The 15,922-nt window shown below is 34.8% G+C and overlaps 1 protein-coding gene across 7 annotated transcripts in view; it reads right to left on the bottom strand.

The window, feature by feature from the left end:
• Positions 1-15,922, bottom strand: part of PPP4R4 (protein phosphatase 4 regulatory subunit 4) — a 101,155-nt gene that overhangs the window by 11,564 nt on the left and 73,669 nt on the right. For 6 of the 7 annotated variants that reach the window (XM_058567613.1, XM_058567615.1, XM_058567616.1 and 3 more), the window contains 8 exons: positions 14,885-14,990; positions 13,218-13,365; positions 9,095-9,239; positions 6,861-6,902; positions 6,686-6,760; positions 1,141-1,210; positions 484-621; positions 92-188 (listed from right to left, as the gene is read on the bottom strand). In XM_058567613.1, coding sequence (XP_058423596.1) covers positions 92-188; positions 484-621; positions 1,141-1,210; positions 6,686-6,760; positions 6,861-6,902; positions 9,095-9,239; positions 13,218-13,365; positions 14,885-14,990 — 821 coding nt within the window. The remainder of the gene's footprint in view (positions 1-91; positions 189-483; positions 622-1,140; positions 1,211-6,685; positions 6,761-6,860; positions 6,903-9,094; positions 9,240-13,217; positions 13,366-14,884; positions 14,991-15,922) is intronic. The other variant, XM_058567611.1, reaches the window with a different exon arrangement.

Genomic DNA, 15,922 nt, shown 5'->3' on the forward strand with positions numbered 1-15,922 from the left:
TGATTTTATATAATAATGTAAATATCTCACATAAAGATGCGTGACTATAAAATAAAAATTAAGTAAAACGTGAACAGCTGACAGATCATACCTACTAGCACACTTGTCTAAGTTGCCATATTTTGCATGAAAAGCTTGATTATTAAAAGACTGGCTTCGAATCAATTTGGATTTCTTGATTTCTTTGCCTAGAGTAATAAGCAGAAGGAAAAGGCAATGTTCAGTTTATCCTTAGCTGCCCCAACCCCATTCCCTCTCCAACTCCCACCATTTTCAGTAAAACACACGGTCTAGCTTCCTTTCCTTAGTGTGAGCTGACTGAGTATCTCTGATCGCTATTGCCCATTTACAACTCTGGAAACAATGAACTATAAGAGGCAAAAGGGCTTTAGAAGAATATATCTCACCTAATAGAGTGACTTTCCCTATAATTAATTTTTATAAAAGGAAAAAAAGGCGATATAAAAAGAAGTTATTTCTTACTTGTTGATGGGGTGCCAGAAGAGGGCCCGGGAACAGAAATGGGGATGCTCTTGGGCAGAGTTGTTGGTGTCTTAGTGTCTCTACCTAAAACAAACTCTGTTTTAAGTGCTATAATGTCCTCCGAATTCTTATTAATCTCTATAAACATACAAGACAACACACAGAATATGAATCACTATCCCTAGCTAGCAGCACTCTTTCCCTAATATTCTTACATATATTTACATATTTCAGTCTTAGTTATTCAGTGATCAATTTCACAATCTAATTGCTGTTATCAAACTGATCATTAGTCAGTGATCAATTTCACAATCGCATTGCTGTTATCAAACTTGAAGCTTTCCCTTGCAGCACCTCAACCTCCACACTGACCCCCACTGTTTATTCACGTATTCCTAAATCTGTACCACATTAAGCAGCCAATTTTTGAAATCAACTTTTAAGAAAAATGAAAGAATATGGAGAAATGTTCCAGATCAAATTAAAAAATCAGCATAGTCTTTCAGAGTGCCAGGATGCAACACCACTTGTGTGACTTAGTGGTGAAGACAAAGGAAAACTACTTACGTTTTTAAATAATCAGCATGGTCTTTCAGAATGCCAGGATGCAACACTACTTGTGTGACTTAGTGGTGAAGACACAGGAAAACTACTTACGTTTCTTTTCAAAGGTTTTATCACTCATGGGCTTTCCATCATTCTGTTGCTTCTCTTTCTCTAATTGTTCCTATTATTAAAACAGTATCTTAGCATTAAAGGTAAGCATAAACAGACTTAGAAAATTGTTCTAATGAGAAATTACTGTAAGCTTTACAGATACAAATATAGTTCACAAAAATGCCTAAAAGAAGTATTTTCCCCCCAAATTAGTGTGCAAAGAAGTCAAAGGTCTTTCAGATTTGTGTCCTTTTAACATCTATAGAATTGTGCCCTTGGGGGTTTGTCAAACTAAAAGAATGAGTTTAGTATCATTGTTGTAATGAGCCTTCATTTTCTAGAAAGTATTTACCAATTCTCATCAGCAAAATATCTGTTGGAATGGAAATTGGTCATTTCCATTTCTGATTGGTAAATGGCAAAATAATATTTGTCTTTAAAAAGACTGAGAGAGAAGAAAATGGTCTTTTGAATATTTTTTAAATGTTTTATTGCAGTATAATATACATACACAAAGTGCATAAATTATAAGTGCACAGCTCCCTGAATTTTCCAAAAATGAACACATCTACATAACCAGCTCCCAAATCAAGAAACAAAATGTTACCAAAACTCAGGAGTCCTTTATCCCAATAGAACAAGTAGGCAAGAAAATCAACAGACACATCAAGTTCTGAACAAACTTGGCATAACTGACATGTATAGAACACTCCACTCCACAACTGAAGAACACACATTCTTTTCAAGTGCAGATAAAAATAAAGAAAAAGATGGAGAAAGCAGACAGCAAGATAAAAATTTTCACGTAGAATTGGACCTCATAAAAAAGAACCAAATGGAAATTCTAAAACTGAAAATAAAACATGTGAAACTGGAAATAAAATATCATTAAGTGAGCTGATCAGTAGTGTTATCTATTTTCTCCATCTTTTTCTTTATTATCTTGATCACATTAATCACAGGTGCCTGAAGCCCTTATCTGCTAACTCCATTATCAGGATCAACTATGGGTCTTTTTCTAGCATCTGATTATTGTCTTGGGTTTAGGTCATTCAGTCCTAAAAATTTTGAGAGCTTGCTTATTCTCTGTAGCTTCTACCACTGGCAACCCTGAACTTTAATCTTCATCTTAGAAGACCGCTGAAATAATGCAATTTGCTTTTCAGAGGATTTCCACTTAAGTTTTTACTCTCACAGCAGAACTCTTTACAGAAAAATAGAAAATATAAAAAGAAATAAATGGAAATTCTAGAACTGAAAAATACAATATTGAAATAAAAAATTCCCTGGATAGGCTCAGCAGCAAATGGAGAGAACAGAAAAAGAGTTGGTGACATTGAAGATGGATCGACAGAAATTACTCACTCTGAATAGCATAGAGTTAAAGAAAAAAAAAAGAACAAAGCCTCATGGACCTCTGGGACAATATTCAAAGATCACACATACGTATAATTGGAGACTCAGAAGTAGAAGAGTGAGGATTGGGATAGAACACACATTTAAATAAGCAATGGCTCAAACTTTCCCAAATTTGGGGGATGATACACATTTACAGATTCAGGAAGCTCAACAAATCCAAAACAGGATAAATTTGAGGTAAATTATGCCTGAACACATCAAACTGCTAAAAACAAAAGATAAAAGAAAAAATCTTGAAAGTAGCCAGAGAAAAACAACATTACATACAGAACAACAATTCAAATGAGAGCAAATATTTTATCAGATGCTATAGAGACCAGAACACAGGCAGAAACATGTCTTTCAAGTACAGTAAGAAAAATGCAGTCAACCCAGAATTCCATATCCAAAGAAAATCCTTCAGGGGTGAAGGCAAAAGTAAGACATGTTAGATAAAGGAAAACTAAGAGAATTTGTCACAAAATATTTGCACTCCAAGAACTGCTAAAGAAAGTTCTTCAGGCTGAAAGGAAAAAAAATACCAGAAGGAAATTTGGATCCTCAGCAATGAATGAAGAGCACTGGAAATGGTACATATGAGTAAACACAGAAGTTTACTGTCTTAAGTTCCTCAAGATACAGACGACACCTTAGAGCAAAAATTATCACACTGAGTGGTGGGGTTTTCAATGCAGATATAATTCCTATACCAATCGTAACATAATGAAAGGCATGGAGTGGGTAAAGGGATCTGTATCATTGTCAAATGGAGTGGCACAATATTAACAGTAAGTAGACTATAAAAGGTTAGGGATGTATATTATAATATTTAGAGAAACCACCAAAAAACAATTTCACAAAAAAAAAAAAAAAAGAGAAAGAGAGAGCCTCAGTCACTTAAGATAAGAATGAAACAGGGGTTATCACTATAGATCCTATACACATTAAAGGATAATATAAGGATATTGTAAACAACTTTATGCCAACAAATTTGAAGCTTAGACGACATGGACAAGTTTTTTGGGGAAAAAAAGCAACTTATTAAATTGACAAAAGAAGAAATAGAAAATCTTAATAGTTTTATATCTATTAAAGTAACTGAATCAATTATCAAAATCCTTTCCAAAATAAAAACTTTGGGCCTCGATAGTTTCACTAGTGCATTCTATCAAACACTCGTGGAAACGATAAAACCAACTTTATACAAACTTTGTCAGAAAATAGAGGAAGTGGTAATATTGCCCAACTCATTTTATGAGGCCAGAATAAGGCTAATAACCAATTTAGAAGACCCCAAAAATGACAAAAAGGAAATTATAGGCCAATTTCACCATGAATCTATGAATATAGATGCAAAATTCCTTTGAAAAATTAGCCAAGAATCCAACAATAGAGAAAAGGACTATATAGTATCACCAAGTAGAGTCTATCCCCAAAATACAAGATTGGTTTACCATTTGAAAAAGCAATGTAATTCAATGTTTTAACAGAATGAGATAGAAAAACCAAACATCATTAGTAGATATGCAGAAAAAGCATTTAACAAAATTCAACAATCATGCATAAAAGCTCCCAGCAGACTAGGAATGGGAGGGAACTTCCACAATCTGATAAAGGGCATCTACATAAAGCCTGTTGGTAACATCATACCTAATAGTGAAAGATTGAACTGTTTCCCCCTAAGATTAGTAAAAAGATAAGGATGCCCACTTGCATCACTTTTATTGAACTGAAGGTCTTTTATTTTACTGGAGGTCCTGGACTTTGCAATAAGACAAAAGAAAGAAATAAAAGACATAAATATTGAATAGAAATAAGTAATCTTGCTGTACTTAAAGAGAACATAACGGCTCATCCAGAAAATCCTTCAAAATCTAAAAAACAACTTCTAGAACAAATGAGTAAACTTAGCAAGTTTGCAAGATACAAGGTTAATATACAAAGACCAATAGTATTCCGACAATAAAAAACTAGAAAGTGAAATTAAAAATTACAATTCCAGGGCCGGCCCCGTGGCTTAGTGGTTCAGTGCGCGTGCTCTGTTACTGGCGGCCCGGGGTTCGGATCCCGGGCGCGGACCGATGCACCGCTTCTCCAGCCATGCTGAGGCCACCCCCACATACAGCAACTAGAAGGATGTGCAACTATGACATACAACTATCTACTGGGCCTTTGGGGAAGAAAAGGAGGAGGATTGGCAATAGATGTTAGCTCAGAGCCAGTCTTCCTCGGCGAAAAGAGGAGGATTAGCATGGATGTTAGCTCAGGGCTGATCTTCCTCACACACACAAAAAATATATATATATTACAATTCCGTTTATAATAATGCCAAAAACATAACATACCTAGAAATAAATCTAGACTTTCTTGAACTCTACACTTAGCATTTCCAAAATTACTAAGAAAAAAGTAAAGAAGACTAAATAAACGGATGGTAGACAATGTTCATGGATTAGAAGACTCATATTGTTAAGATGGCGATTTTCCAAATTGATCTATAGATCAATTCTAATTAACACAATTCTAACAAAAATTCCAACAGGCTTTAAATAGAAATGGACAAAGTGATTCTAAACTTTATATCAAAATGCAAAGAACCTAGACTGGCCAAGGCAATTAAAAAGGAACAAAGTTGGAAAACTTACCCTACTTGATTTCGAGAATTACTATGAAGTTTACAGTGATCAAGACAGTTTGGAATTGCCAAAAAGATAAACATATAAACCAGTGGAACAGAATAGTGAGTCAAGAAATACATATACAATATAGACAATTGATATTTTTTAAAAAGGTACTAAGGCAATTTAATGGAGAAAGGAAACTGGTCAACAGCTGGTGCTACAAAAATTCAATATTCAGATAGAAAAAAATAAACATTAACTTGAAATGGATCATAGACCTAAAAGTAAAACCTGAAACTAAAATTTCTAGAAGAAAACATAGGAAAAAATTTTTGTAATTTTGGGATAGACAAAGGATTCTTGGAACAAAAAAGCATGAACTATAAGAGAACTATAAAAAGAACAAAAAAGCATGAACTAGCAATGATAAGTTGGACTTCATCAAAATTAAAAACTTCTGCTCTTCAAAAGACACCACTAAGTAAATGAAAAGATAAGCCACAGACTCCAAGAAATTATTCATAAAATGTATATCTGACAAAGGAGTTGTTTTCAGAGTGTATAAAGAACTCTTACACCTCAATAATAAGAAGATAAGCCACTTTAAAACCTGAAAACAGACTTCATCAAATAAGAGATAAGGGTGGCCAACAAACAAATAAAAAGATACCCAACACATCATTAGGCATCGGGATATGCAATTTGAAACCATAATGAGATATCATTACATACCAACCCTACTGAGGATATGGGGTAAACTGAAGCCCTCCACCACAGCCGATGGGAATATAATGCCATTCCATTTCCAAGTATTTCCGCAAAAGATATGAAAACATGTCAAGCCAAAGACTTCTTCACAAATGTTCATAGCAGCTTTATTTGTAATATCCCAAAAGTAGAAGTAACCCAAAAGTCCATTAAGAGGTGGATAAACAAATTGTGGTATATCATAATATGGACTACTACTCAGAAATAAAAAGGAATGATCTGTTGATATATACAACAACATAGATGAATCTAAAAATTATTATGTTGATGGAAAGAATCATGACAAAAAACGAGTACATAATATATGATTGAATTTATATAAATTCTAGTTGCAAACTAATTTATAGTGACAGAAGCTAGATTAGTGGTTTCTGGGGACTACTCAGAGTAGAAGATAGAGATTACCAATGGGGCAAGAGAATTTTTGAGGGAATGGAAATGTTTGGTATTTTGATTGTGGTGATGGTTTCACAGATACGTCCATATGTCAAAATTCATCAAATTGTACACTTTAAATACACGTAGTTAATTGTACGTCAATTATACTTCAATAAAGTAGTTTTTTAAAAAAGGCTCTCAAATGTACTTTTCCTTCCAGTTCACAAAAGAACAGATTTCAAAAGATCAGGATTCTTCTTTAGTCATTTTGAAGGAAAAAAGTAGTGTGAAATTGAAAGAAATCATTTATTAAGTTTAACAACAAAGCACAGTTAATATTGGTCAGAAGAGAGTATGTGAGTGTGCAGGTGAAAACATACCATTTCCAAAAGAAGCAGTTCTTCTCTTTCTTTCTCTTGATCCAACAAATCTTTTTCATAAAACTTTTTCTGAAACTAAGTTTAAAGTTTAAAATGACATTGTGAAACATTAATGGTGAGTTTCTGCCAATTTTTAAATATTCCCTTCAACATAAGGTAAAGAGAGTGTACTTACAGCATCCATAGACATTTCCATTCTGTCCAACTCTAACACAGTCTACGAAGAAAGTTTTTTAAATTATTCAACAGCAGTTAAATGAAATAAACCAATCACTTCTCAAAAAGACTATTTTCCAGTGGGAGTTCAATGAGGAGACTTCTGCACTATGGGGAAGGCTAAACCGGAAAACCTCGCAAGTTCTTCCCACTGTATTTTTAATCAACCTTTATATAGTAATACCAGGATCTATTTAAAGTTTTAAAAGTTTTTAACCTTGAGAAGAGCAAGTCTAGAGGAATATTTTAAACCACGAACACATGCAATTTAACTAATTTCTAATAACTCCCAGTGCTACTCTTTTCTGAATTTTCAGAAATACACTATAATTTTTTAATCTTTAAAAAATCTTTTAGCTAAATATATATGAAGCATGCTATCATTTGCCTCAAAATCCTTAGTTCCTTTTCACAGAAACTTTGGTCATTATGACATTCTCAATAGAAAAGACTTGGCTCTGAAAGTATTCCTCAATTTATTACTTGTCTTTCAGAATACATGAGTCTGAAACAAATTATTTCAGTCAAACACTGGTCCATCCAATCCATGTTCTGTTTCTGACAGAGGACAGTCCTTCTCCACAGGAGTAACTCGGAGAGCCAAAATAAAGAACAGTCACGTATTCACACGTCCAAAGTTATCCACTGCAAACACAATACTGAATTGAAGCTTTATTTTTATGCTGAAATTTCTACAATTTATGCCATGAAATATCCTTTTTAAATAAAATTACTTCCTGTCTTAAAAAATCAACCAGAGTAAACTATTCCATTTTTATCCCAAAGCTTTGTAGAGCTTCCTCAGAGGTTCCCATACCAATACCTCAGTTTAATAAACATTATACCATAGAATTTTCATGGGACAGACTAACTTCCTCATGTGACATGTATTCAAGATAGGAGCTGTACTCCAGAATAATCCACTGTAGATTAATAATCCCATTAATTTAATTATATCATTTTCTTCATCATATTTATGGGGTTAGCTTGTATTATGTCTTGAGCTAACAAATTCTTTCAGGAAAGTAACCCTCTCATGTTTATTATTGTGAAAGTTAACTCTCTTGCCTAAACTTCTGTAATTAAATGGTAAGGGCGGAAATATCTGGTAGAAACAAATGTATGTATGTGCATACATATATATGTTTTTAGATTTAGATATATGTCCACACTCAGTATTTCTGGTTATTTCAGTTGATGAAAGAGGAATTCACATTTCAGTAAAATAAAATTATACTAATTAATACTAAGCTATCAAATCATTTTATTAAAAAGCTCCTCATGCAACAGCTGGCAAAGATCTCAAAAAAAAAAGAAAAAATCAAAAGATTCTCTTTTTTTTTCCTCCCCATGGATGCTAAGTTATTTAAGACATTAATAAATTAATTTCCCTCACTACAAATAAATGCTTAAAAACAATGTGTCCTGAAGTTCATATTCAGATTCATAAAAGTGATCACTTTAATTTGACTTAATATTACAAAAATATTAGTTATACATATATTCAGCAAAAAGTTTTTGAAGACTACAAAGTATTTTACGATTTGGCTTCACTAACCCAAATATTTACTGTGTTAGTTTTCCAACATTCCCAACAATCCATATAATAAGATCACATGCTAAAATAAAACAAAACAAAAACCCACAAGATACAATGTTACGTTATTGAAAAAGGAATGCATTCAGGGGTGAGATCTCTATTCCAGTCCTGGCTCTGCCACTCACTCACCTGATCTCAAGCAGACACTTAGTTTTTCTAGGGCTAGAGCTTCTGCCAAGTCAAACAGATCACTGAAGGCCCTTCTGGCCTTCCCAGGGCCAAGGGTCTGTCAACTGTGACTTTCCCAATCTTACCAACACACTTTTCCTGGACTATAATCACTTATAAATAAAGTATGGTGAATGAAGTATTCACTGTTAGTTGAACAGTATTTATTGATTAGTTAAAATGTGCCAAGCACTCTCTCATAGAACCTTTGTTATTAGTAATAAAAGTGTAATGTCTAAGTGCCCTTTAGAAGGAACTTGCACATCCAGCTGTAGCACACATCAACCAAATCAGACACTAATTCTTACTACTCTAGCAACAACACAAGTATTTTAACATTTTGCTATTCTACCAAGCTAAAATAGTGAAGCTATTCACTATCTAAATGTAAGAAATGCAAATACTGTGGCAAGAGTGATACTTACTCTTTTTACAATAGCCAGTACATCTTTATCTTTTTCTTGACATAGGAGTTTTCTCACACACATTTCTAACTGCTGAAGTAGAAGCTTATCTGCAGGGATCTTCAGAGTAGACTTCACTTTGGGTAACAAGTAGCAAAGTTTCATTCTAAAATAAATAATATTTACTTTTGAGTGAATTTTAATAACTAAGAATAATAGTAGCATGAAATTGAAAGAAAATTCAAGCTTTAGATAGCCTGGGAGTCCATTTACTATGCAACAAATGTTTATGGAGTGCCTATTTGAGTCAAGTATTCAGTATTCTGGGTGCTGAGATACAACAGTGAATAAAACCAGCAAAATCCTCTGCTGTCATGGAGCTTGCATTCTAGTATGGGGTAGGAAAGAGAGAAGAAACAAATAAGTTAAATGTCTGTCCAACAGTGGTAGGTGCTGTGGAGAAAAATAAACCAGGGAAAGAAGACGGAGTAGCAGGGGAGGGGGTTACAATTTTAAAACAGGTGGTCAGAGAGGGTTTCAGTGCAGGTTTCACTGAAAAGATGACATTTAAGCAAAGACCTAAAGAAAATGAGGGACTAAGCCATGTGACTATCTGGAGAAGAGCATTACAGGCAGGGGCTGTAGTAAGTGCAAACGCCCTACAGGGGGAGCTTGCCTCACGTGTTGCCCCAAGTTAGCAAATTCGCCAAAATTGGCAAATAGGCTAGAACGGAGCAAAGGTGAGATTAGCAGGAGACCTCAGAGTGGCAACAGGAGGCCAGCTCGTGCAGGGCCTTGTAAGCCACTGTTTGGAGACTGGCTTTTCTTCTGAGTGCAATGAGAAGCCAGGGAGGGTTTTGCACAGAGGAGTGAAATGATCTGACACCGTTTTGAAAGTATCACCTGGCAACTGTGCTGAGACTAGACTGTAAGTGGTCAAGGACAGAAGGGAAACAACAGGGGAAGCTGCTGCAATACTCCAGGCAAGAGATGATGGCAGCGTGAGACAGAGTGGTAGCAGTCGAGCTGGGGAGAAGTGGTTGGCTTCTGGATATGCTCTGCAAGCAGCAGGATGTGCTGAGGGATTGGAGGTGGAGTGACAGGCAGGAGTTAAGGTTTTGAGCTGAGCCAGTGGCAAGATGAAATGGTTATTAACTGAGATGGAGAAGACTGCAGAGGGAGCAAGTGCAGATGAGGAAGATGGGGATGTAATTTTCGACAGACTAAGTCTGAGGTGCCTATTAGATATTCAATGGAAATGCTAAGTGGGCAGTGGGCTCAATGAGTCTTCTGTTCAAGGTGGATGTCCATGCTGGAGGTATACAGTCAGGAATCTTCAGCATACAAATGATACCTAAGCCATGAAACCGGAGAGATCACCAAGGGAGGAAATGTAGTTTGAGAAGATAAAAGGATACAGTCTGGGGCACCATCCCAGTCTAGACTGGGTTGATTAGGAAGCAACAAGCAGACTGAAGAACGCCAGAGAGGTGACAGGAAATCCAGGAAACCACAGAAAACCTTTCTAGGAAGAGGCAGTGCAGAAAGTGCTCTGCTTTGCTAAGCTAAAACTCTACTGCTTTGCCGGGTCTGGTTTTAGAGAGGGATGCTAGGGGCTTGTCTATTTTTTGGCTGCTGTATTCCTTCATTCATCTGAGTGTGCTCCAGATATTATTACATTTTATTTCTATGCCAAACCTTGAGACAACTAAGTCCCATTCCTAGAGTTTCCAGGATGCTTTCTCAGCTGAGCCTTCAGTTGAAGATTCTTCATATACAACAAAATTTGCTTTATATTTAACTAAAAGGGCAAAAGAAGCTCCTCCTCTAGAATTTTCAGCTCTGTACACAGCCATAATGGTCTCAAACTCATTCAGAGCTCACCACGGATACTGCTAAGCCTGGTGATGCTTTCTTTAATTAAGGGGTCCCAATTACCCCCAAAGAGAATTTTTTTAATTTCTGACAGCTGAAGAAAAGCCCATCCTCTGAATACCAATAGTCTTTTTCCAGCCTTGATATTGTCTAGACTCCATGAATTTAAATTTTAAACATTTACTTAAAGGAAAAAAAAAAATGAACAGTCTATGCACACTTCATTCTTTATAACCCAAGGCAGGTCTAGAAAAAATATATTCAGCAGAAGCTACAGAATCCATAGTAATGATATATCTCTGAGAATCCTGGGGCCATGAAATTATAAACACTTTGAGATTAGGGATCACACCTTTCTGGTAAATTAAATCCTTTATGTACATTATCTCAGGCATTTATTCCTCACAAAACCCTATGAATTAGGCACCAAGGAAATCGATGTACAGAGAGGTTTTGTAACTTGCCCAAAGACACACAGCTAGCATAGACCTGGAAATCAGCTCAGGCACTGTGGCTCCAAAAACTCTCCTCCTAACCTGCGTGATCCTACCACTCCTGCCTGCGGTGGCTGTCATTCTGCCTGCACATCTGTATAGTGTTGGGCAAAGGCTTTTGGCTCCAAAAGCCAGTTAGTATATGGTGCTGCTGGACCCATTTATTTGGCTGGCAGCTGACCAGAAAAGAGAGTGGAAACCAAGACAAATTGCTGTACAATGACCTCTTACCCCTCAAAATCACCAAAATTCATGGAGCGATATTCGATTAATCTTCACTTGGTTTTTGAGTTGGCAGGCTGCTTTCTCTTGGAGTCAATGCTATGCTATTAGTCACACTGACCTGAGCAGAGATGAGTTCAATTCCTTTCAAATAATTCTTGTCAACTGCTTGATAAGTGATAATTCATCACACTGAAAGCTGCTTTTCTAGAATCACAACTTCAATTTCCAAAATGTTAACAATGTGGTTGGATCCATTTGTTATTTATCAAGAGGTAAATTCTAACGAATTATCAACAGATTCTTTAAATTTACTTTAAATCTCAAGTCAAGGAAACCTCACCTCTGACTTACAGAGCACAGCTAAGATGCACAAAATACTGAAGCCAATGCTGTTGTGCTTCCTGTATATTCTCACACTAAAAATACAAAACAAAAACCAATCTCTAGATTTGTTCCCCTTAAATAATGCTTGCAAAATTCTCAGGTTGAACTTTTCAACATCTTTTGACAATTCTTCTTGGTGTATTTTCTCTTAACAGTAACACTATCAGTCTAGGCTTACTGCCTTGCCAATTCTTCCTGTTAAAAAGTATTAAACATGTCACCTACAATTCACATCAGCTGTTTATAAAAGATGCACATATGTCAGCATAAAACTAGGTGTGGCAAGCACATGAAAACCCAGCAGGGAGCTCTGCAGTTCTGTTCAGGGAGTCTTGGCCAGCTGACTGTGACTGTCTCTCTCCTATGGATCTGAGCTCCTCAAATTCGGAACAGAGACACAGAGCATAGAACACCGAAATCTAATGGCGGAGGGTTTAAAACTCTCTTCAACTCATTATGCAAGGTCCAAATAACTCTTAAGAAATAGTATGTGTGTACCTAACGCCACTGAACTGTACACTTAAAAATGGTTAAAAAGGTAAATTTTTTGTTATGTATCTTTACCACAATTTTTCAAAAAAGAAATAATATGCTTATTTGGGGAGGAAACAAAGGCAAAATATATTTATTCTTTTTTCCAATTTCAAGCCTGTTTCATCTAACTTCACAGTTAATTTATAAACTCCAATTAACATTCACTGTATTTCAAAAACATGGGACAGCTGAACATAGGAAAAAAGACAAGAAAAAGACTTCAAAGTAGCCCTACTTCTCTGAATAAATGGGCCCCTAAAAATGGACAGATCTTCTCCAAGCCAACTTTGAATTATTTTTTCTTTAGTCTTGAAAGATAGATAAATTAATAACATCTACTCAATCTTCTCTTGATGCCAATTGTGTATTCAAGTGGGGCGAGAAGCCTGCCAGTTTGGCTTTGACCACAGCTCTGTCAACCCAATCAACACAAGACCTGAGACAGTGTTAAAAGATATGCTTCCCAGTCCTATTAATGCTCATCAATTAAGACTACTAAGAATTTCAAACCAAGTTTAAAGTCTTTACTTGATATTTTTAATTGAATAATAAAAAGATTTCGCATATATTCATTATAGCAGATACATAAAAAATACAATTTTTAAAAATATTTTCTTGTACTGGTACCATACCTCACATTTGCTACTGGATCATGTGTCAGTTCAATAGCAGGTAGAAAGAAATATTTACAGAAAAATGATTTGGAAAAGATCTCTATAATAAATTCACAGGTATCCAAGAATCGAAGTCTATTCCAGTAACTTTTTCCTTGGCCCAGTTCTAGAAACAATAAAAAAGATTATCATGAGTTTGATATTTTGTACATGAAATTGTGTGACAAAATTAGACACACAAAATCCATGACAAGTTTCTTTATACTCCCAATTTGTTTAGCAAATACAAGAGATAAAAGAAAAAACCCATATTATATACCCCAAATTTGTAGACCCCCAAATTACCAAAATTATTCAACAGAAAAAATTGTATTAAACATTGCATTCAATTCCATAAGCATTTATTAAATACTGAATAACTATATGTACTATTTTTTGATCATCCACTATGTTCTAAGTACTTTACACATATTATCTTATTTAATTCTGAAAAGCACTCCAATGGAATAAGCATATACTTATCCTTCCTACAAGATAAAGATACTGAGATTCAGAGAAGTTCAAGTCACAGAGCTGTAAGTGCAGAGGTAGAATTCAAAACTAAGTCTGTATAACTTCACGATCTTTTAACAATCAAATTAACTGTTTTCTTCCTCTCATTTCCTTAAAAAATCTTTGAAGTGGATAAAGTCATATGTGAACATAGTATTATTGACAATAATTCAGGTCACTATTTAAAGGATAATTTTCTCCTTTACATAAATGTTCAAAAGCAAAATTCTTAATATTTAAAACCAAATAGAATCTTCTTTCAAAATAACCTATTTTAAACACGCGGTCCTACCACTGAAAAATGAAAATTGAATTAAAACAGATTAAAAAAAGAAAGATTACAAGTATACTGGGCATAATTTTTCATAAATGAAATTTTATGTACTCTAGTTTTTAAAAAGTGGCAATCCATACTTAAAATGGTAAACTCCAATAACCAGAAAATCCCATTACCTGCCTATGCTGGATAATAGAGTTTAATAAAAGCATTAAGACATTATGGTCAAAGCAAGTATACAGTAATTAACAAATTCACTAAGTATATATGCCACTAAATATGTGCCACTATTTCTAGAATTAATACTTTAACTAAAGGTTTTTGCCTTAATTTTAGCTCTTAGTACATTAAAATAAACTTGCATTTGTCAATTGGCTTAATTTTTTTAAGACATTATAAACCACCTGGGCTCACCAGATTCACATCCATATCTATCAACTCTGTTCAAGGAAAAAAAATCCTTGTTCTGTTAATATTTAAAATAGGAACATAAAATAAATGATTAGATTCATGGCTATTCTACTTATATTCTAGTTTCAAATTTTCTTTCATCAGGGTAGAAACTAGGCTTTCAACATAAGTATACGTATTTTAATTTCTCAAGTGTACAATTCACAAAAGAAGGCCTGGAGTAATTACTACTCTCATTCATCAGAGATATAATCCTGTCACAAAGATTTCTAAAACAAACCAAAAAAATAACCTATAAAACTCAAATACAAGCACACTCTAGATATTTACTAACAGCAGCCTAATTATTCACGGCAAAATGATACATTAAATAAGTCAGATCTAACTAAGGCCAACCAGTGTATTTACTTCTTTTCTTTCAAAATGAGAGACAATGATTACTTACGTTCAATTAATTTCTGAATGACTTCGTGTCTCTGTTCTTGTTTACGATTATAACGTAGAAAAACGCATAGAGTTCGGGAAGCTGCCTTTTGGACAGGTAAGACGTTCTTGAAGAAATAAGTAAGAAAGACAATTAAACCAGTTTAATAGTATATATTCTGAATAATTTGGCCCCACAAATCAATTTTAAGTTATTGGCTAAAAGTAAGAGCAGTATTGTCTGCCTCTTGAATCACTGTGTTTATATCCCTCTGGAAGCGCCTTCATAATTTAAGGTTAATATCACTCAGGCAAATCAACTAACACATCACATCACAAAGTTAATTTAATTTGGAACAGTCATTTCCTAATCATCCAGATTTGATTTATATTTGACTCTCATTTCCTTGCCACCTCATCTTAGTAACATTCTCCCCAGTACCCACTCCCTTCGCTGTTTCCTGGATGTCGTCACTCGTTTACTCAACTAACATTTGCTAGGAACATATCCTGTGTCAAGTACATCACCAAAAATGTGCCACTTCTAAGATATAAATTTAGAGATTCCACGACCAGGTATACTCTTCATCCTTCTGGCTTACTTCTGCCTCTTCAACTTCAATGTCACTCATTGAGATCCCTGGTCCATGACACAGATAGAGCTTAGAATCCAAGGGACACTATGTCAATCACTCTTACCAGTGTTCTAAACTCCTTTGTCCTTTGAATTTCTGGGCAGAAGTTTAACTCTAAATTAACTCAACCATCCATCTGTACCTGGTTTGGGCTCAAACTATTTATTAGACAAAAATCTCTCAACCAGTTATACTGTGTCCAGTGTAAATTTATGTTCACCATCTTGACTTACATATAAATATCATAATATTCAATTCTTGAAGATTCAGACTGTTATAGTGAGGATCCTTGAAATTTAAGCAGAATACAACTTAACCTTGCTGAGAGAGTATTGCCTGCTATCTCGTCTCACATTTTATACAAGCTATTTTTATTCTATTGGGTACTACTCTGTGTGATGTTTTTAATCTGTTGAATGTAAAAA

This window comes from Diceros bicornis, chromosome 24, assembly GCF_020826845.1.
Source record: "Diceros bicornis minor isolate mBicDic1 chromosome 24, mDicBic1.mat.cur, whole genome shotgun sequence".
In the NCBI taxonomy this organism is placed as follows: Eukaryota; Metazoa; Chordata; class Mammalia; order Perissodactyla; family Rhinocerotidae; genus Diceros; species Diceros bicornis.